The sequence below is a fragment of the Salmo salar genome, chromosome 24 (assembly GCF_965601325.2).
Source record: "Salmo salar chromosome 24, fSalSal1, whole genome shotgun sequence".
NCBI classification, from domain to species: Eukaryota; Metazoa; Chordata; class Actinopteri; order Salmoniformes; family Salmonidae; genus Salmo; species Salmo salar.
Genome location: NC_138314.1, coordinates 49,568,370 through 49,591,614, shown reverse-complemented (window position 1 = coordinate 49,591,614; position 23,245 = coordinate 49,568,370). Strand labels below are relative to the sequence as shown.

General features: G+C 44.3%; 1 protein-coding gene across 4 annotated transcripts in view; it reads left to right on the top strand.

Annotated features, from left to right (window-relative positions):
* LOC106593032 (transducin-like enhancer protein 4) overlaps positions 1 to 23,245 on the top strand; it is a 63,869-nt gene that overhangs the window by 37,347 nt on the left and 3,277 nt on the right. For all 4 annotated transcript variants that reach the window (XM_045707022.2, XM_045707021.2, XM_045707025.2 and 1 more), the window contains 8 exons: positions 4,883 to 5,002; positions 5,250 to 5,303; positions 7,303 to 7,458; positions 7,635 to 7,692; positions 12,872 to 13,062; positions 16,069 to 16,145; positions 16,253 to 16,502; positions 21,656 to 21,903. In XM_045707022.2, coding sequence (XP_045562978.2) covers positions 4,883 to 5,002; positions 5,250 to 5,303; positions 7,303 to 7,458; positions 7,635 to 7,692; positions 12,872 to 13,062; positions 16,069 to 16,145; positions 16,253 to 16,502; positions 21,656 to 21,903 — 1,154 coding nt within the window. The remainder of the gene's footprint in view (positions 1 to 4,882; positions 5,003 to 5,249; positions 5,304 to 7,302; positions 7,459 to 7,634; positions 7,693 to 12,871; positions 13,063 to 16,068; positions 16,146 to 16,252; positions 16,503 to 21,655; positions 21,904 to 23,245) is intronic.

Sequence of the window (23,245 nt, the reverse complement as noted above, 5' to 3'; positions counted from 1 at the left end):
ACAAACACAAACACACACACACACACACACACACACAGAGACACAAACACACACACACACACACAGAGACACAAACACACACACACACACACACACACAGAGACACAAACACACACACACACACACACACACAGACACAGACACACAGATAGAGATAGAGACACAAACACACAGATAGACACAAACACAAACACACACACAGACACAAACACACAGAGACACACTTTTTCTCTCTCACACACGCAGTGTAGTCACTAGTCACTTTAATAATGTTTACATTCTGCTTTACTCATTTCATATGTTAATACTGTATTCTATTCTACTGTATTTTAGTCAACGACACTCCGACATTGCTCGTCCTAATATTTATATATTTCTTTGTTTCGTTATTTTACTTTAGATTTGTGTGTATAACATATGTTAAATATGTGTATGGACCAATAACATCTGTTAAATATGGACCAATAACATCTGTTAAATATGGACCAATAACATATGTTAAATATGGACCAATAACATCTGTTAAATATGTGTATGGACCAATAACATCTGTTAAATATGGACCAATAACATCTGTTAAATATGGACCAATAACATCTGTTAAATATGGACCAATAACATCTGTTAAATATGTGACCAATAACATCTGTTAAATATGTGACCAATAACATCTGTTAAATATGGACCAATAACATCTGTTAAATATGGACCAATAACATCTGTTAAATATGGACCAATAACATCTGTTAAATATGGACCAATAACATCTGTTAAATATGGACCAATAACATCTGTTAAATATGGACCAATAACATCTGTTAAATATGGACCAATAACATCTGTTAAATATGGACCAATAACATCTGTTAAATATGTGTATGGACCAATAACATCTGTTAAATATGTGTATGGACCAATAACATCTGTTAAATATGGACCAATAACATCTGTTAAATATGGACCAATAACATCTGTTAAATATGTGACCAATAACATCTGTTAAATATGTGACCAATAACATCTGTTAAATATGGACCAATAACATCTGTTAAATATGGACCAATAACATCTGTTAAATATGTGTATGGACCAATAACATCTGTTAAATTTGTGACCAATAACATCTGTTAAATATGTGTATGGACCAATAACATCTGTTAAATTTGTGACCAATAACATCTGTTAAATATGTGTATGGACCAATAACATCTGTTAAATATGTGTATGGACCAATAACATCTGTTAAATATGGACCAATAACGTCTGTTAAATATGTGTATGGACCAATAACATCTGTTAAATATGGACCAATAACGTCTGTTAAATATGTGTATGGACCAATAACATCTGTTAAATATGGACCAATAACATCTGTTAAATTTGTGACCAATAACATCTGTTAAATTTGTGACCAATAACATCTGTTAAATATGTGTATGGACCAATAACATCTGTTAAATATGTGTATGGACCAATAACATCTGTTAAATATGGACCAATAACATCTGTTAAATATGTGACCAATAACATCTGTTAAATATGGACCAATAACATCTGTTAAAAATGGACCAATAACGTCTGTTAAATATGGACCAATAACATCTGTTAAATATGGACCAATAACATCTGTTAAATATGGACCAATAACATCTGTTAAATATGTGACCAATAACATCTGTTAAATATGGACCAATAACATGTGTTAAATATGGACCAATAACATGTGTTAAATATGGACCAATAACATCTGTTAAATATGGACCAATAACATGTGTTAAATATGGACCAATAACATGTGTTAAATATGGACCAATAACATGTGTTAAATATGGACCAATAACATCTTTTAAATATGGACCAATAACATCTGTTAAATATGGACCAATAACATCTGTTAAATATGTGTATGGACCAATAACATCTGTTAAATATGTGTATGGACCAATAACATCTGTTAAATATGGACCAATAACATTTGATTTGAATTAGATTAGGACAGGACAGAGAGGTGTGTTTAATATGTTACCTCAGATACCGTTACCTCAGATACCGCTACCTCGGATACCGCTACCTCGGATACCGCTACCTCGGATACCGCTACCTCGGATACCGCTACCTCGGATACCGCTACCTCGGATACCGCTACCTCGGATACCGCTACCTCGGATACCGCTACCTCGGATACCGCTACCTCGGATACCGCTACCTCGGATACCGCTACCTCAGATACCGCTACCTCAGATACCGCTACCTCAGATACCGCTACCTCAGATACCGCTACCTCAGATACCGCTACCTCAGACACTGTGTGTGCGTGTGTGTGTGTGCGCTGTTTTGAAATGTTTGAATCTTGTTTGTGGTGCTGGTTTGATTGAACGGTTGTTACAATGTTGTTGACTTTTGTAGTGATGTAGTGTTTGTTGTCAGGTCTTTGTAGTTTTGGCAGGTCTGTAGTTCTTTGTCAGGTCTTTGTTGGGTCTTTGTAGTTGTTTGTCAGGTCTTTGTAGGTCTTTGTCAGGTCTTTGTAGGTCTTTGTCAGGTCTTTGTCAGGTCTTTGTCAGGTCTTTGTCAGGTCTTTGTAGGTCTTTGTCATTTCTTTGTAGGTCTTTGTCAGGTCTTTGTAGGTCTTTGTCATTTCTTTGTAGGTCTTTGTCAGGTCTTTGTCAGGTCTTTGTAGGTCTTTGTCATTTCTTTGTAGGTCTTTGTCATTTCTTTGTAGGTCTTTGTCAGGTCTTTGTAGGTCTTTGTCAGGTCTTTGTAGGTCTTTGTCAGGTCTTTGTCTGGTCTTTGTAGGTCTTTGTCATTTCTTTGTAGGTCTTTGTCATTTCTTTGTAGGTCTTTGTCAGGTCTTTGTAGGTCTTTGTCATTTCTTTGTAGGTCTTTGTCAGGTCTTTGTAGGTCTTTGTCAGGTCTTTGTAGGTCTTTGTCAGGTCTTTGTAGGTCTTTGTCAGGTCTTTGTAGGTCTTTGTCAGGTCTTTGTAGGTCTTTGTCAGGTCTTTGTAGGTCTTTGTCAGGTCTTTGTAGGTCTTTGTCAGGTCTTTGTAGGTCTTTGTCAGGTCTTTGTCAGGTCTTTGTCAGGTCTTGTAGTTGTTTGTCAGGTCTTGTAGTGGTCTTGTAGTGGTCTTATCAGTGGTGTGTTATACAGTAGCTAGTCTAAATATTTAGAAAAAACATTGAATGTGTGTGAAAGCACAGTTTGCAGTATGTGCTGTCATCTGTACTGTCTAATACTGCTCTGATCTGTCATCTATACTGTCTAATACTGCTCTAATCTGTCATCCTTACTGTCTAATACTGCTATGATCTGTCATCTGTACTGTCTAATACTGCTCTGATCTGTCATCTGTACTGTCTAATACTGCTCTGATCTGTCATCTATAGTGTCTAATACTGCTCTGATCTGTCATCTGTACTGTCTAATATTGCTCTGATCTGTCATCTGTACTGTCTAATACTGCTCTTATCTGTCATCTATACTGTCTAATACTGCTCTGATCTGTCATCCTTACTGTCTAATACTGCTATGATCTGTCTAATACTGCTTTGATCAGTCATCCTTACTGTCTAATACTGCTCTGATCTGTCATCTGTACTGTCTAATACTGCTATGATCTGTCTAATACTGCTCTGATCTGTCATCTGTACTGTCTGATACTGCTCTGATCTGTTATCTGTACTGTCTGATACTGCTCCGATCTGTCATCTGTACTGTGTAATACTGCTCTGATCTGTCATCTGTACTGTCTAATACTGCTCTGATCTGTCATCTGTACTGTCTGATACTGCTCTGATCTGTCATCTGTACTGTCTAATACTGCTCTGATCTGTCATCTGTACTGTCTAATACTGCTCTTATCTGTCATCTATACTGTCTAATACTGCTCTGATCTGTCATCCTTACTGTCTAATACTGCTATGATCTGTCTAATACTGCTCTGATCTGTCATCTGTACTGTCTAATGCTGCTCTGATCTGTCATCTATGCTGTCTAATACTGCTCTGATCTGTCATCTATGCTGTCTAATGCTGCTCTGATCTGTCATCTATGCTGTCTAATGCTGCTCTGATCTGTCATCTATGCTGTCTAATGCTGCTCTGATCTGTCATCTATGCTGTCTAATGCTGCTCTTATCTGTCATCTGTACTGTCTAATGCTGCTCTGATCTGTCATCTGTGCTGTCTAATACTGCTATGATCTGTCTAATACTGCTTTGATCAGTCATCCTTACTGTCTAATGCTGCTCTGATCTGTCATCTATGCTGTCTGGCTGTAGAAAATGATAAACATTGAAGGGTTAGTGCCAAGGGGAAGGAAGCAAATTGGGACTGTTTTCATCTAGTCACTGACACACACACACACACACACACACACACACACACACACACACACACACACACACACACACACACACACACACACACACACACACACACACACACACACACACACTGTTTGCCAGTCATCAACGCTAGCAGCACGGTAAAGGGCAGGATGAGTTAGTGGAAAGGCCAAGGCCATGCTGCATTCTCCTCTCATCCTTTTTCTCTCTCCCTTCTTCCCCTCTTCCTCCTCTCCTCTTCCTCTTCTCCTCTCCTTTGTCTCCTCTTCCTCCTCTCCTCTTCCTCGTCTCCTCTCCTCTTCTCCTTTGTCTCCTCTTCTTTCCCTCCTCTCCTCTTCCTCTTCCTCTTCTCCTTTCCTTTGTCTCCTCTCCTCTTCTACTCTTCATCCTCTCCTCTCCTACTCTTCATCCTCTCCTCTCCTCTCCATTCCTTTTTATCCTGTGCTCACCTCTAAGAGGAGGGGTAGTTGAGCTCTTACAAAATCAGACTTGTAAACTAACATTAACACTCACACCCCCCTCTCTCTCTCTCTCTCGCTCAGAGTCCGTCTGTGTCCCCCTCCTCCAGTTTCCGAGCAGTAGAGAAGCACAGGAGTTCAGGTGACTCCTCAGACAGCAAGAAACCGAAAATGTCTGAAAAGGAGCTGAGCGCAACACGTTACGTGAGTGAGGCAACTTTCAAACCAAAAAACCCAGAGGATGCACTTTTCAAAAGCACAGCGCTAACACAGCTGATTCAACTAACCAAACTCTTGCTGATTAGTCGATGAGGTCAGTCAGGCCTGTCAGGATGTTCTGATGATGCCCTGGTATGGGGAATCTAACTATGGTAAATTGTTGAGGAGGTCCAATGTGTTGTTGTGTTCGTTCTCGGGACAATAAAGTTGTATTATATTGTATCTGTTTCAGGACAGCGACGGGGAGAAGAGTGATGACAGCCTAGTGGTGGATGTCTCTAATGAGGTTATATTCTCTCTCTCTCTCTCTCTCTCTCTCTCTCTCTCTCTCTCTCTCTCTCTCTCTCTCTCCTCTCTCTCTCTCTCTCTCTCTCTCTCTCTCTCTCTCTCTCTCCTCTCTCTCTCTCTCTCTCTCTCTCTCTCTCTCTCTCTCTCTCTCTCTCCTCTCTCTCTCCTCTCTCTCTCTCTCTCTCTCTCTCTCTCTCTCTCTCTCTCTCTCTCTCTCTCTCTCTCTCTCTCTCTCTCTCCTCTCTCTCTCTCTCTCTCTCTCTCTCTCTCTCTCATATAAACACTGAATAAATGTAACAATTTCAAATATGTTACAGTTTATATAATGAAATCAGTCAATTGAAATAAATTAATTTGGCCTTAATCTATGGATTTCACATTACTAGGAATACAGATATGCATCTGTTGGTCACAGATACCTTTAAAAACAAGTTAAGGGTGTGGATCAGAAAACCAGTCAGTATCTGGTGTGACCATTTGCCTCACGCAGCGCGACACGTCTCCTTCACATAGAGTTGATCAGGCTGTTGATTGTGGCCTGTGGAATGTTGTCCCACTCCTCTTCAATGGCTGTGTGAAGTTTCTGGATATTGGTGGGAACTGGAACAGGCTGTCGATCCAGAGCATCCCAAACATGCTCAATGGGTGACATGTCTGTTGAGTATGCAGGCCATGGAGGAACTGGGACATTTTCAGCATCCAGGAATTGTGTACAGATCCTTGCAACATGGGTCGGTGCATTATCATGCTGAACCATGAGGTGATGGTGGCGGATGAATGGCACGACAACGGGCCTCAGGATCTCGTCACGGTATCTCTGTGCATTCAAATTGCCATTGATACAATGCAATGGTGTTCGTTGTCCGTAGCTTATGCCTATAACCCCACCTCCACCATGGGGCCCATACCATAACCCCACCTCCACCATGGGGCCCATACCATAACCCCACCTCCACCATGGGGCCCATACCATAACCCCACCTCCACCATGGGGCCCATACCATAACCCCACCTCCACCATGGGGCCCATACCATAACCCCACTGCCACCATGGGGCCCATACCATAACCCCACCTCCACCATGGGGCCCATACCATAACCCCACCTCCACCATGGGGCCCTCTGTTCACAACGTTGACATCAGCAAACCACTCCCCCACACGACGCCATACACGCCATCTACCATCTGCCCGGTACAGTTGAAACCAGGATTCATCCGTGAAGAGCAGACATCTCCCAGAGTGCCAGTGTTCATCGTGTTAAAGCATTCGCCCACTGAAGTCCGGTTACGACGCCGAACTGCAGTCAGGTCAAGACCCTGGTGAGGACGACGAGCACGCAGATGAGATTCCCTGAGACGGTTTCTGACAGTTTGTGCAGAAATTCTTTGGTTGTGCAAACCCACATTTTCATCAGCTGTCTGGGTGTCTGGTCTCAGACGATCCCGCAGGTGAAGAAGCCGGATGTGGAGGTCCTGGGTTGGCGTGGTTACACGTGGTCTGCGGTTGTGAGGCCGGTTGGACGTATTGCCAAGTTCTCTAAAACGATGTTGGAGGCGGCTTATGGTAGAGAAATTAACATTACATTTTCCGTCAACAGCTCTAGTGGACATTCCTGCAGTCAGAATGCCAATTCCACTCTCCCTCAAAACTTAAGACATCTGTGGCATTGTGTTGTGTGACAAAACTGCAAATTTTTTTAAAAATGACCTTATGTCCCCAGCACAAGGTGCACCTGTGTAGTGATCATGCTGTTTAATCATATTCTTGATATGCCACACCTGTCAGGTGGATGGATTATCTTGGCAAAGGAGAAATGCTCACTAACAGGGATGTAAACAAATTGGTGAACAACATTTGAGAGAAATAAGCTTTTAGTGAGTATAGAACAATATTTATTTTTTATTTTAGTTCATGAATCATGGAACCAATACTTTACCAATAGAAATGGAACGAAACCATACTCTTTTCTATTGTTCTCTTTCGCCGTTATTTTAGGATCCTGCCTCTCCTAGAGGAAGCCCAACTCAGTCCCCTCGTGAGAACCGATTGGATAAGAGCCGTCTGCTGAAGAAGGAAGTCCCTCCCCTCAGCCCCGCCTCTATGGCCTCGTCTAGTAGTACGCCCTCCAACAAGTCCAAAGACGTCATCACGGTCTGATCTCTCATGGCTTTCCCCCCCCCCCCCCCCCTTTAATCTTTATTGACAACATATTTCTACCTTTACCCCAAGTCTGGAAAATTTGGATTTAATCATCTCTCATATACCAGAGCTCAGTGGTTAAAATATGTATTGTTATAAGTGGATTATGAGCCTCTTTTTATCTCCAGAATGAGAAGTCCAGCACCTCCACCCCCGGCCTGAGAGGGAAAACATCAGGACTAGAGGGTGAGACACACAACTTTAAACGTGTTTACATTCTTTACATTTCATTCAACCTTTTTAACCAGGCAGGTCAGTTGAACCTTCCTTTAACCTTTTTAACCAGGCAGGTCAGATGAACCTTCCTTTAACCTTTTTAACCAGGCAGGTCAGATGAATCTTCCTTTAACCTTTTTAACCAGGTAGGTCAGTTGAACCTTCCTTTAACCTTTTTAACCAGGCAGGTCAGTTGAACCTTCCTTTAACCTTTTTAACCAGGCAGGTCAGTTGAACCTTCCTTTAACCTTTTTAACCAGGTAGGTCAGTTGAACCTTCCTTTAACCTTTTTAACCAGGCAGGTCAGTTGAACCTTCCTTTAACCTTTTTAACCAGGCAGGTCAGATGAACCTTCCTTTAACCTTTTTAACCAGGCAGGTCAGATGAACCTTCCTTTAACCTTTTTAACCAGGCAGGTCAGTTGAACCTTCCTTTAACCTTTTTAACCAGGCAGGTCAGTTGAACCTTCCTTTAACCTTTTTAACCAGGCAGGTCAGTTGAACCTTCCTTTAACCTTTTTAACCAGGCAGGTCAGATGAACCTTCCTTTAACCTTTTTAACCAGGCAGGTCAGTTGAACCTTCCTTTAACCTTTTTAACCAGGCAGGTCAGATGAATCTTCCTTTAACCTTTTTAACCAGGTAGGTCAGTTGAACCTTCCTTTAACCTTTTTAACCAGGCAGGTCAGTTGAACCTTCCTTTAACCTTTTTAACCAGGCAGGTCAGTTGAACCTTCCTTTAACCTTTTTAACCAGGTAGGTCAGTTGAACCTTCCTTTAACCTTTTTAACCAGGCAGGTCAGATGAACCTTCCTTTAACCTTTTTAACCAGGCAGGTCAGTTGAACCTTCCTTTAACCTTTTTAACCAGGCAGGTCAGATGAACCTTCCTTTAACCTTTTTAACCAGGCAGGTCAGTTGAACCTTGCTTTAACCTTTTTAACCAGGCAGGTCAGTTGAACCTTCCTTTAACCTTTTTAACCAGGCAGGTCAGATGAACCTTCCTTTAACCTTTTTAACCAGACAGGTCAGTTGATTCTTATTCAGCAGAGATCTAATAAACGTAACAGAAAAATCCCGAAATCGAAAAGGTGTCTGTCTAAGAGATATCTGCTTTTCCATCCTCCTATGTCACGAACCTCATAAGCATCACAGGACTAGTCTGATTGGTACACACCGATGTGGCAACTTCGGTCTGCAGCGCCCAACCAGTTTGGGCTACACACTAATATGACCCCGCCATCGAATTCTCTACGACGCCCACAAGACTCTTCTGAGCACTTTAAAATATATTTAAGTGTGCACTGAGTGTACAAAACGTCCTTTGACCTCAGAACAGCCTCAATTCGTAGGCTTGCATTCTACTGGGGTTGAATATTTTACAAAAGGTTGAATAAATTACATTTTTCCAAGGTAACCTAATATTTCCCACAAAAACCGGAAGCGTCATTGAAAAGCATTATAAAGCATATAAATGGGCCTATATCTGGATTTGATTAGAGCTTTGATAGAATATTCAAGCCTGATAACACACACATTAAATACATTTTATTTAAAAAATATATACAATTCCAAGCCCCAAAAAGCTCAAATGTGCAGTTATGATATAATCTACTGCACCTTTTTACATGACAGAAAAACATGAAAGCCCATAGACGTAGTTAGCTACAGTTGAAGTCGGACGTTTACATACACCTCAGCCAAATACATTTAAACTCAGTTTTTCACAATTCCTGACATTTAATCCTAGTAAAAATTCCCTGTTACAGGTCGATTAGGATCATTCATATATATATATATATATATATATGCACATCACTTTCCTTCCTCATGATGCCATCTATTTTGTGAAGTGCACCAGTCCCTCCTGCAGCAAAGCACCACCACAACATGATGCTGCCGCCCCCGTGCTTCACGGTTGGGATGGTGTTCTTCGGCTTGCAAGCATCCCCCGTTTTCCTCCAAACATAACGATGGTTATTATGGCCAAACAGTTATATTTTTGTTTCATCAGACCAGAGGACATTTCTCCAAAAAGTACGATCTTTGTCCCCATGTGCAGTTGCAAACCGTTGTCTGACTTTTTTATGGCGGTTTTGGAGCAGTGGCTTCTTCCTTGCTGAGCGGCCTTTCAGGCATATGTCGATATAGGACTCGTTTTACTGTGGATATAGATACTTTTCTACTTGTTTCCTCCAGCATCTTCACAAGGTCCTTTGCTGTTGTTCTGGTATTGATTTGCACTTTTCGCACCAAAGTATGTTCATCTCTAGGAGACAGAACGCATCTCCTTCCTGAGCGGTATGATGGCTGCGTGGTCCCATGGTGTTTATACTTGCGTACTATTGTTTGTACAGATGAACGTGGTACCTTCAGGCGTTTGGAAATTGCTCCCAAGGATGAACCAGACTTGTTCTACAATTTTTTTCCTGAGGTCTTGGCTGATTTCTTTAGATTTTCCCATGATGTCAAGCAAAGAGGCACTGAGTTTGAAGGTAGGCCTTGAAATACATCCACAGGTACACCTCCAATTGACTCAAATCATGTCAATTAGCCTATCAGTAGCTTCTAAAGCCATGACATAATTTTCTGGAATTTTCCAAGCTGTTTAAAGGCACAGTCAACTTAGTGTATGTAAACTTCTGATCCACTGGAATTGTGATACAGTGAATTATAAGTGAAATAATCTGTCTCTAAACAATTGTTGGAAAAATGACTTGTGTCATGCACAAAGTAGATGTCCTAACCGACTTGCCAAAACTATAGTTTGTTAACAAGACATTTGTGGAGTGGTTGAAAAACGAGTTTTAATGACTCCAACCTAAGTGTATGTAAACTTCAGACTTCAACTGTATGTAAATGCTCTCTTGGGTAAATAAATGAAACTAGCTCCAGTAGGCTAATCTGTTTGAGTGTGAACTGTATTACTGTACTGTATTGTATTACATGGACTGGAATTACCCATTAACCAGCTCGGGGCGGCAGGTAGCCTAGTGGTTAGAGTGTTGGACTTGTAACCGAAAGGTTGCAAGATTGAATACAAAATACAAAACCTCCAACCCAAAAAGGCCTGTGGTGTTGATGGTATCCTATATGAAATGATAAAATATACAGACCACACATTCCACTTGGCTATACTTATTAAACTCTTAAACATCATACAGGAAACTGAAAGACCCAGTAGCGTTGCAGTTCTTGACTCAAACCGGTGCTCCTGGTACCTACTACCATACCCCGTTCAATGCCCGTTCACCCTCTGAATGGCACACATACACAATCCATGTCTCAATTGTCTCAAGGCTTAAAAATCCTTCTTTAAACTGTCTCCTCACCTTCAATCAAATGTATTTATAAAGCCCTTCTTACATCAGCTGATGTCACAAAGTGCTGTACAGAAACCCAGCCTAAAACCCCAAACAGCAAGCAATGCAGGTGTAGAAGCAAAGTGGCTAGGAAAAACTCCCTAGAAAGGCAGGAACATAGGAAGAAACCTAGAGAGGAACCAGGCTATGAGGGGTGGCCAGTCCTCTTCTGGCTGTGCCGGGTGGAGATTATAACAGAACATGGCCAAGATGTTCAAATGTTCATAAATGACCAGTAGGGTCAAATAATAATAATCACAGTAGTTGTCGAGGGTGCAACAAGTCAGCACCTCAAGAGTAAATGTCAGTTGGCTTTTCATAGCCGATCATTGAGAGTATCTCTACCGCTCCTGCTGTCTCTAGAGAGTTGAAAACAGCAGGTCTGGATTCATCTATACTGATTGAAGTGGATTTAACTAGTGACATCATTAAGGGATCATAGCTTTTACCTGGATTCACCAGGTCAATCTGTCATGGAAAGAGCAGGTGTTCATAATGTTTTGTACACTCAGTGTATATGGAAGTACTTTAGTGCCCCCCCAAAAAAGTGGTAAACATTTTTTTTAATGTAATTTCCTGAGCTTTCTCATATTTTATCTGTTGGATAGGACAGACACTTGAAAATATATTTCCTTTTTCATGAATTCTTTGACTACCTGTTTTGTATGAATGTTATTCAATGCGTTTCTATGGGCAGTAAGGCCAAATTCAATGTTTCCTCAAAAAGTCAGTCATCAAAAATATTTTTCATACTTACAGGGGTCATAAAATGCTAAATCAAATAGCTAAATTATCCTTGGAATGACCATCTGAAAGCAATCCCATATGTTAGCTTAGTAGAACCCAGGCCCTTAGACCTTAGAGGGTTGGTTTGTAGCTTAGTAGAACCCAGGCCCTTAGACCTTAGAGGGTTGGTTTGTAGCTTAGTAGAACCCAGGCCCTTAGACCTTAGAGGGTTGGTTTGTAGCTTAGTAGAACCCAGGCCCTTAGACCTTAGAGGGTTGGTTTGTAGCTTAGTAGAACCCAGGCCCTTAGACCTTAGAGGGTTGGTTTGTAGTTTAGTAGAACCCAGGCCCTTAGACCTTAGAGGGTTGGTTTGTAGCTTAGTAGAACCCAGGCCCTTAGACCTTAGAGGGTTGGTTTGTAGTTTAGTAGAACCCAGGCCCTTAGACCTTAGAGGGTTGGTTTGTAGCTTAGTAGAACCCAGGCCCTTAGACCTTAGAGGGTTGGTTTGTAGTTTAGTAGAACCCAGGTCCTTAGACCTTAGAGGGTTGGTTTGTAGCTTAGTAGAACCCAGGCCCTTAGACCTTAGAGGGTTGGTTTGTAGCTTAGTAGAACCCAGGCCCTTAGACCTTAGAGGGTTGGTTTGTAGCTTAGTAGAACCCAGGCCCTTAGACCTTAGAGGGTTGGTTTGTAGCTTAGTAGAACCCAGGCCCTTAGACCTTAGAGGGTTGGTTTGTAGCTTAGTAGAACCCAGGCCCTTAGACCTTAGAGGGTTGGTTTGTAGCTTAGTAGAACCCAGGCCCTTAGACCTTAGAGGGTTGGTTTGTAGCTTAGTAGAACCCAGGCCCTTAGACCTTAGAGGGTTGGTTTGTAGCTTAGTAGAACCCAGGCCCTTAGACCTTAGAGGGTTGGTTTGTAGTTTAGTAGAACCCAGGCCCTTAGACCTTAGAGGGTTGGTTTGTAGTTTAGTAGAACCCAGGCCCTTAGACCTTAGAGGGTTGGTTTGTAGTTTAGTAGAACCCAGGCCCTTAGACCTTTAGGGGGTTGACTTATGTTGTTTGTTCCAGGCCCTGGTCTGCGTCCCCTGGGGTTGCCGTGTCCTTACCCGGGTGCGTTTGGCATGATGCCTCACCCAAGTCTCAACGGGCTGAACGGCGACCTGGGCGGAGCCAGCGCCTACGCCTCCCTTCACAACCTGTCTCCTCAGATAAGTGCGGCTGCTGCGGCTGCAGTTGCGGCCTACGGACGATCACAAGTGGTACGCTATTCTCCTAAACTCGACTCACAACAAATCATTCACATATCCACCGTCTCATTCATGTCACTCAATCTTCTTTCACTGACACAAATTATAAAAGGGGTTTTGGGGCAGTGTTTGAGCGATAACAAAATCAAATCACATGTTATTTTTGTCACGTGCTCCGTAAACAACAGGTGTAGAGTAACAGTGAAATGCTGACTTGCAGATCCTTCCCAACAACGCAGAGAGAATTTTATAGAAAAGTAAAGATAACGAGGTATAAATACACAGTGAGTAACTTGGCTGTATACACTGGTTACTGTGGTGGAAATTCAACACCAAGGACACCTGAGGTCAATATTAAATGAATCACTTTTTATTCTCAGTTAAATGGAGAGGTTACAACAAACACTGCACACTCAGAACAGGTCGGTCAAAAGACACTCATGGGGGGGGGGGGGGTCCACTGAAAGATGACTAGCACCAACAACTGGGACCTAAATGACACCCACCATGAGAGCCCAAGAAGAGGCAAAGGAAACCCCAAACCAAACTTAAAGACAGGAAGCAAACCAAAAAGGTAGAGCAAAACCAAATCAGATAAAGGACTGTTGGTCTAGAAATCTAAATAGGGAGCGCCAACTAAAGGTGTTAACCCTCCACATCTATCAAGACAACTAAAGGAGTTACCCTCCACATCTATCCAGACAACTAAAGGAGTTAAACCCTCCACATCTATCCAGACAACTAAAGGAGTTACCCTCCACATCTATCAAGACAACTAAAGGAGTTAAACCCTCCACATCTATCCAGACAACTAAAGGAGTTAAACCCTCCACATCTATCCAGACAACTAAAGGAGTTAAACCCTCCACATCTATCAAGACAACTAAAGGAGTTAAACCCTCCACATCTATCCAGACAACTAAAGGAGTTACCCTCCACATCTATCAAGACAACTAAAGGAGTTAAACCCTCCACATCTATCCAGACAACTAAAGGAGTTAAACCCTCCACATCTATCAAGACAACTAAAGGAGTTAAACCCTCCACATCTATCCAGACAACTAAAGGAGTTAAACCCTCCACATCTATCCAGACAACTAAAGGAGTTACCCTCCACATCTATCCAGACAACTAAAGGAGTTACCCTCCACATCTATCCAGACAACTAAAGGAGTTAAACCCTCCACATCTATCAAGACAACTAAAGGAGTTAAACCCTCCACATCTATCAAGACAACTAAAGGAGTTAAACCCTCCACATCTATCCAGACAACTAAAGGTGTTAAACCCTCCACATCTATCCAGACAACTAAAGGTGTTAAACCCTCCACATCTATCAAGACAACTAAAGGAGTTAAACCCTCCACATCTATCAACACAACTAAAGGAGTTAAACCCTCCACATCTATCAAGACAACTAAAGGAGTTAAACCCTCCACATCTATCCAGACAACTAAAGGTGTTAAACCCTCCACATCTATCCAGACAACTAAAGGAGTTAAACCCTCCACATCTATCCAGACAACTAAAGGAGTTAAACCCTCCACATCTATCCAGACAACTAAAGGAGTTAAACCCTCCACATCTATCAAGACAACTAAAGGTGTTACCCTCCACATCTATCCAGACAACTAAAGGAGTTAAACCCTCCACATCTATCAAGACAACTAAATGTGTTAAACTCTCCACATCTATCAAAACAAATGGATCACTGGGCCAGCCACTCTTAAATATCACCTGGGCCAGCACAGGTGAAACACCAGTCGGTGCCCCCTACGTGCTAAAGTCCAACCTCAAAACGTATGTGGACACCCCTTCAAATGAGTGGATTCGGCTAATTGCTGACTGGTGTACAGCACTCGCCCCAGTCAGCTGTTAGTGCTGTTATTGTGAAGTGGAAACGTCTAGGAGCAACAACGGCTCAGCCGCGAAATACGTAGCGCGTAAAAATCATCTGTCTCCGGTTACATCACCTACTACTGAGTTCCAAACTTCATCACCAGAACTGTTCGTCTGGGGCTTCATGAAATGGGTTTCCATGGCCGAGCAGCCTCACACAAGCCTAAGATCACTATGCGCAATGCCAAGCGTCGGCTGGAGTGGTGTAAAGCTCGCAGTCAATGGACTCTGGAGAAGAGGAAATGCGTTCTCTGGAGAGATGAATCACGCTTCAACATCTGGCAGTCCAACAGATTAATCTGGGTTTGGCGGATGCCAGGAGAACGCTACCTGCCCCAATGCATAGTGCCAACTGTAAAGTTTGGTGGAGGAGGAATAATGGTATGGGGCTGTTTTTCATGGTTTCGGCTATGCCCCTTAGTTCCAGTGAAGGGCAATCTTAACACAGCATGCAATTCTGTTTTTCCAACTTTATGGCAACAGTTTGGGAAAGGCCCTTTCCTGTTTCAGCATGACAGTGCCCCCGTGCAAAAAGCGAGGTCCATACAGAAAGGGTTTGTAAAGATCGATTCTGGAAGAACTTGACTGGCCTACACAGAGCCCTGACCTCAACCCAGACTAAGAGAAACATAGGATATTACGAGATTAGCATTTAGCTTTTCTGATGTCCAGAAGCCGTTTTTCATCATAGGAAACGATGAGCGAGACGTTATGTACAAAAAAAGGTTAAGATCAGCAACAACAACAAAAATATTCAAAAAATAGCAGAATAAGTCAGGGGTACATTTTTGATCATTTAGCAGACGCTCTTCCCTAGAGCGACTTACAGGAGCAATAAGGGTTAAGTGCCTTGCTCAAGGGGCGCATCGGCAGATTTTTCACCTAGTCTGCTCTAGGATTCGAACCAGCGACCATTCGGTTACTAGCCCAACATTCGTAACCGCTAGGCTACAGCCGCTATCTCATCACATCAATGGGCAATGTTTGAACAATATCAATTGTAAGTCACATAAAAGTGCAGCATTTAAACTTCATTTTGGTTTGAATGGTACAAGATGTTTTGAATGATTTCTTCAAAGAGATAATAAATGAATCTCTCTTCTGTTCTTCATCCTCCAGGTTGGTTTTGACCCCCACCACCACATGAGGGTCCCTGGTCTTCCTCCCAACCTCTCTGGCATTCCTGGAGGAAAACCGTACGTGTCCCTTTTTCATTTGGATGCTTTTGAAAAATAGATTCTCTAGATCAGAATATAAAATAAACCCTCCTCTTCATCACCTCTCCTCCTCCTCCTCCTCTAAGAGCCTATTCCTTCCACGTGAGTACTGAGGGCCAGATGCAGCCGGTGCCGTTCCCTCCGGACGCCCTGATAGGCCCGGGGATCCCACGTCACGCCCGTCAGATCAACACGCTGAGCCACGGCGAGGTGGTGTGTGCCGTCACTATCTCCAATCCAACCAGACACGTCTACACAGGAGGGAAGGGCTGTGTCAAGATCTGGGATATCAGCCAGCCCGGCAGCAAGAGTCCTGTCTCTCAACTAGACTGTCTGGTGAGGACAATATTATACAATATAATACTATATAATACTATGGAATATCTGGGACATCAGCCAGCCGGGCATCAAGAGCCCTGTGTCACAACTAGACTGCCTGGTGAGAATACTATACAGGAAATTCTTCTGCCATTTCAATCTTGGTTCTGTCACGTCCTGACCAGTAAAAGATGTTATTTGTTATTGTAGTTTGGTCAGGGTGTGGCAGGGGGTGTTTGTTTAGAGTGTTTCGGGGTTTGTTGGGCTATGTTCTATGTTAGAAATAAACTATGTTAGTTCTAGTATGTCTATTTCTATGTGGTGTTTTATTGGGTTGGACCTTCAATTGGAAGCAGCTGCTCCTCGTTGCTTCTAATTGAAGGTCCTATTTAAGAGGGGTGTTTTTTCTATGGGGTTTGTGGGTAGTTATTTCCTGTTTTGTGTTCGTGCAGCAGGAATGTTTAGTGCCGTTTGTTGTTTTATATACGTGTTTCTTTTGTTTTTCCTTTTTTAATAAAATAAGAAGATGAGTTTACACGTCCCGCTGCGTTTTGGTCCAATCCCGTGGCAAGTTTGGGCTGCCTGGGGGGCCTGGGGGGGGCTGCCTGGGGGGCCTGGGGGGGGCTGCCTGGGGGGGGGCTGCCTGGGGGGGCCTGGGGGGGGGGGCTGCCCTGGGGGGCCTGGGGGGGGGGGGCTGCCTGGGGGGCCTGGGGGGGGGGGGGCTGCCTGGGGGGCCTGGGGGGGGGCTGCCTGGGGGGGGATCCATTATCTTTTCCAATCTATATACTTTTAAATATAATCTTTGACAACGAGATAGTCGAGAATAATTGAAAATTAAACAATGAATTTATTACTATTGATTTTGTTATGTTTGAACATAAGACCACCGCATTAGGACTGCAAATTAATCGAACTAAGCTTTAAAACTAAAGAGAGGGAGGGAGGGAGGGAGGGAGGGAGGGAGGGAGAGATGGATGTAGAGATGGATGTAGAGATGGAGGGAGAGATGGATGTAGAGAGGGAGGTAGAGATGGAGGTAGAGAGGGAGGTAGAGAGGGAGGTAGAGATGGAGGTAGAGAGGGAGGTAGAGAGGGAGGTAGAGAGGGAGGGAGGGAGAGAGGGAGGGAGAGAGGGAGGAGAGGGAGGTAGAGATGGAGGTAGAGAGGGAGGTAGAGAGGGAGGTAGAGATGGAGGTAGAGAGGGAGGTAGAGAGGGAGGTAGAGAGGGAGGTAGGGAGGGAGGTAGGGAGGGAGGTAGGGAGGGAGGTAGGGAGAGAGGAGGTAGAGAGGGAGGTAGAGAGGGAGGTAGAGAGGGAGGTAGAGAGGGAGGTAGAGAGGGAGGTAGAGAGGGAGGTAGAGAGGGAGGGAGGGAGGTAGAGAGGGAGGAGGGAGAGAAGGAGGGAGAGAAGGAGGGAGGGAGGGAGGGAGAGAGGGAGGGAGAGAGGGAGGGAGAGAGGGAGGTAGAGAGGGAGGTAGAGAGGGAGGTAGAGAGGGGAGGTAGAGAGGGAGGTAGAGAGGGAGGTAGAGAGGGAGGTAGAGAGGGAGGTAGAGAGGGAGGTAGAGAGGGAGGTAGAGAGGGAGGTAGAGAGGGAGGGAGAGAGGGAGGGAGAGAGGGAGGTAGAGAGTGGAGAGAGGGAGGTAGAGAGGGAGGTAGAGAGGGAGGTAGAGAGGGAGGTAGAGAGGGAGGTAGAGAGGGAGGTAGAGGAGGGAGGGAGGGAGAGAGAGAGGGAGGGAGAGAGAGAGGGAGGGAGGGAGAGAGAGAGGGAGGGAGAGAGAGAGGGAGGGAGAGAGAGAGGGAGGGAGGGAGAGAGGGAGGGAGGGAGAGAGAGAGGGAGAGAGGGAGAGAGGGAGAGAGGGAGGGAGAGAGGGAGGGAGAGAAGGATGTAGGAAGGGAGGTAGAGAGGGAGGTAGAGAGGGAGGTAGAGAGGGAGGTAGAGAGGGAGGGAGAGAAGGAGGGAGAGAAGGAGGGAGAGAAGGAGGTAGAGAGGTAGGTAGAGAAGGAGGTAGAGAAGGAGGTAGAGAGGGAGGTAGAGAGGGAGGTAGAGAGGGAGGTAGAGAGGGAGGTAGAGAGGGAGGGAGGGAGAGAGGGAGGGAGAGAGGGAGGGAGGGAGGGAAGGAGGGAGAGATGGATGTAGGGAGGGAGGTCGAGAGGGAGGTAGAGAGGGAGGGAGAGAGGGAGGGAGAGAGGGAGGGAGAGAGGAGGTAGAGAGGGAGGTAGAGAGGGAGGTAGAGAGGGAGGGAGGGAGAGAGGGAGGGAGAGAGGGAGGGAGAGAGGGAGGTAGAGAGGGAGGTAGAGAGGGAGGTAGAGAGGGAGGTAGAGAAGGAGGTAGAGAAGGAGGTAGAGAAGGAGGTAGAGAGGGAGGTAGAGAGGGAGGTAGAGAGGGAGGTAGAGATGGAGGGAGAGAAGGATGTAGGGAGGGAGAGAGGGAGGGAGAGAGGGAGGGAGAGAGGGAGGTAGAGAAGGAGGGAGAGATGGATGTAGGAAGGGAGGTAGAGAGGGAGGCAGAGAGGGAGGGAGAGAAGGAGGGAGAGAAGGAGGGAGAGAAGGAGGGAGAGATGGATGTAGGAAGGGAGGTAGAGAGGGAGGGAGAGATGGATGTAGGAAGGGAGGCAGAGAGGGAGGGAGAGAAGGAGGGAGAGATGGATGTAGGAAGGGATGTAGGAAGGGAGGTAGAGAAGGAGGGAGAGAGATAGGGAGGACTGTCTGATGATTGAGTGTGTTTGTGTGTGTTGCATTACATCTTAGATAAGTGCTTCCTCTAAATGATTTGTCCAGGGTGTGTGTTGGCCCACCAAATAACTAATGTCTCCTGTTGTGTTTATAATAGTAGCTATATATATATATATATATATATATATATATATATATATATATATATATATATTGCTCAAAAAAATCAAGGGAACACTTAAACAACACAATGTAACTCCAAGTCAATCACACTTCTGTGAAATCAAACTGTCCACTTAGGAAGCAACACTGATTGACAATAAATGTCACATGCTGTTGTGCAAATGGAATAGACAACAGGTGGAAGTTATAGGCAATTAGCAAGACACCCCCAATAAAGGAGTGGTTCTGCAGGTGGGGACCACAGACCACTTCTCAGTTCCTATGCTTCCTGGCTGATGTTTTGGTCACTTTTGAATGCTGGCGGTGGTTTCACTCTAGTGGTAGCATGAGACGTGAGGGTGGTATGAGGGCCCGACGTCCACAGGTGGGGGTTGTGCTTACAGCCCAACACCGTGCAGGACGTTTGGCATTTGCCAGAGAACACCAAGATTAGCAAATTCGCCACTGGCGCCCTGTGCTCTTCACAGATGAAAGCAGGTTCACACTGAGCACGTGACAGACGTGACAGTCTGGAGACGCCGTGGAGAATGTTCTGCTGCCTGCAACATCCTCCAGCATGACCGGTTTGGCGGTGGGTCAGTCATGGTGTGGGGTGGCATTTCTTTGGGGGGGCCGCACAGCCCTCCATGTGCTCGCCAGAGGTAGTCTGACTGCCATTAGGTACCGAGATGAGATCCTCAGACCCCTTGTGAGACCATATGCTGGTGCGGTTGGCCCTGGGTTCCTCCTAATGCAAGACAATGCTAGACCTCATGTGGCTGGAGTGTGTCAGCAGTTCCTGCAAGAGGAAGGCATTGATGCTATGGACTGGCCCGCCCGTTCCCCAGACCTGAATCCAATTGAGCACATCTGGGACATCATGTCTCGCTCCATCCACCAACGCCACGTTGCACCACAGACTGTCCAGGAGTTGGCGGATGCTTTAGTCCAGGTCTGGGAGGAGATCCCTCAGGAGACCATCCGCCACCTCATCAGGAGCATGCCCAGGCGTTGTAGGGAGGTCATACAGGCACGTGGAGGCCACACACACTACTGAGCCTCATTTTGACTTGTTTTAAGGACATTACATCAAAGTTGGATCAGCCTGTAGTGTGGTTTTCCACTTTAATTTTGAGTGTGACTCCAAATCCAGACCTCCATGGGTTGATAAATTGGATTTCCATTGATTATTTTTGTGTGATTTTGTTGTCAGCACATTCAACTATGTAAAGAAAAAAGTATTTAATAAGATTATTTCTTTCATTCAGATCTAGGATGTGTTATTTTAGTGTTACCTTTATTTTTTTGAGCAGTATATATATCGACATATAGACATCCTGTTGTGTTTATAATAGTATATATATATATATAGGACATCCTGTTGTGTTTATGATAGTATATATATATATATATATATATATATATAGGACATCCTGTTGCGTTTATAATAGTATATATATATATATAGGACATCCTGTTGCGTTTATAATAGTATATATATATATATAGGACATCCTGTTGCGTTTATAATAGTATATATATATATATAGGACATCCTGTTGTGTTTATGATAGTATATATATATATATATATATATATATATATAGGACATCCTGTTGCGTTTATAATAGTATATATATATATATAGGACATCCTGTTGCGTTTATAATAGTATATATATATATATAGGACATCCTGTTGCGTTTATAATAGTATATATATATATATATAGGACATCCTGTTGTGTTTATGATAGTATATATATATATATATAGGACATCCTGTTGCGTTTATAATAGTATATATATATATATAGGACATCCTGTTGTGTTTATGATAGTATATATATATATATAGGACATCCTGTTGTGTTTATGATAGTATATATATATATATATATATATATATAGGACATCCTGTTGCGTTTATAATAGTATATATATATATATATATATAGGACATCCTGTTGCGTTTATAATAGTATATATATATATATAGGACATCCTGTTGCGTTTATAATAGTATATATATATATATAGGACATCCTGTTGTGTTTATGATAGTATATATATATATATATATATATATATATAGGACATCCTGTTGTGTTTATGATAGTATATATATATATATATATATAGGACATCCTGTTGTGTTTATGATAGTATATATATATATATATATATATATATAGGACATCCTGTTGTGTTTATGATAGTAGCTGTATATAGTATATACTTGTGTGTATCTGAACACAAATAACAATAACTCTGCGGGCGTGTGTGCGTGTGCGTGTGCGTGTGTGTGTGTGTGTGCGTGTGTGTGCGTGCGTCTATCAGAACAGAGACAGCTACATCCGTTCATGCCGGCTGCTGCATGATGGGAGGACTCTGATCATAGGGGGCGAGGCCTCCACACTTTCAATCTGGGACCTAGCCTCACCCACCCCGCGTATCAAGGCAGAGCTAACGTCTTCCGCCCCGGCCTGCTACGCCCTCGCCATCTCCCCCGACGCCAAAGTCTGCTTCTCCTGCTGCAGCGACGGGAACATCGCCGTCTGGGACCTCCACAACCAGACACTGGTCAGGTAGGTTCTGGTGTTGACGGACCTCCACACCCAGACACTGGTCAGGTAGGTTCTGGTGTTGACGGACCTCCACACCCAGACACTGGTCAGGTAGGTTCTGGTGTTGACGGACCTAAACACCCAGACACTGGTCAGGTAGGTTCTGGTGTTGACGGACCTCCACACCCAGACACTGGTCAGGTAGGTTCTGGTGTTGACGGACCTAAACACCCAGACACTGGTCAGGTAGGTTCTGGTGTTGACGGACCTCCACACCCAGACACTGGTCAGGTAGGTTCTGGTGTTGACGGACCTCCACACCCAGACACTGGTCAGGTAGGTTCTGGTGTTGACGGACCTAAACACCCAGACACTGGTCAGGTAGGTTCTGGTGTTGACGGACCTCCACAACCAGACACTGGTCAGGTAGGTTCTGGTGTTGACGGACCTAAACACCCAGACACTGGTCAGGTAGGTTCTGGTGTTGACGGACCTAAACACCCAGACACTGGTCAGGTAGGTTCTGGTGTTGACGGACCTCCACACCCAGACACTGGTCAGGTAGGTTCTGGTGTTGACGGACCTAAACACCCAGACACTGGTCAGGTAGGTTCTGGTGTTGACGGACCTCCACACCCAGACACTGGTCAGGTAGGTTCTGGTGTTGACGGACCTCCACAACCAGACACTGGTCAGGTAGGTTCTGGTGTTGACGGACCTAAACACCCAGACACTGGTCAGGTAGGTTCTGGTGTTGACGGACCTCCACACCCAGACACTGGTCAGGTAGGTTCTGGTGTTGACGGACCTCCACACCCAGACACTGGTCAGGTAGGTTCTGGTGTTGACGGACCTCCACAACCAGACACTGGTCAGGTAGGTTCTGGTGTTGACGGACCTAAACACCCAGACACTGGTCAGGTAGGTTCTGGTGTTGACGGACCTCCACACCCAGACACTGGTCAGGTAGGTTCTGGTGTTGACGGACCTCCACACCCAGACACTGGTCAGGTAGGTTCTGGTGTTGACGGACCTAAACACCCAGACACTGGTCAGGTAGGTTCTGGTGTTGACGGACCTCCACACCCAGACACTGGTCAGGTAGGTTCTGGTGTTGACGGACCTAAACACCCAGACACTGGTCAGGTAGGTTCTGGTGTTGACGGACCTCCACACCCAGACACTGGTCAGGTAGGTTCTGGTGTTGACGGACCTCCACACCCAGACACTGGTCAGGTAGGTGTGTATGTTATGTTACTTCCATATTGTGTGTTTTTTCAGTACTGATGTGTTGCTGTGTGTTGTGTTATTGTGTGTTGTGTTATTATTGTGTGTTGCTGTGTGTTGCTGTGTGTTGTGTTAT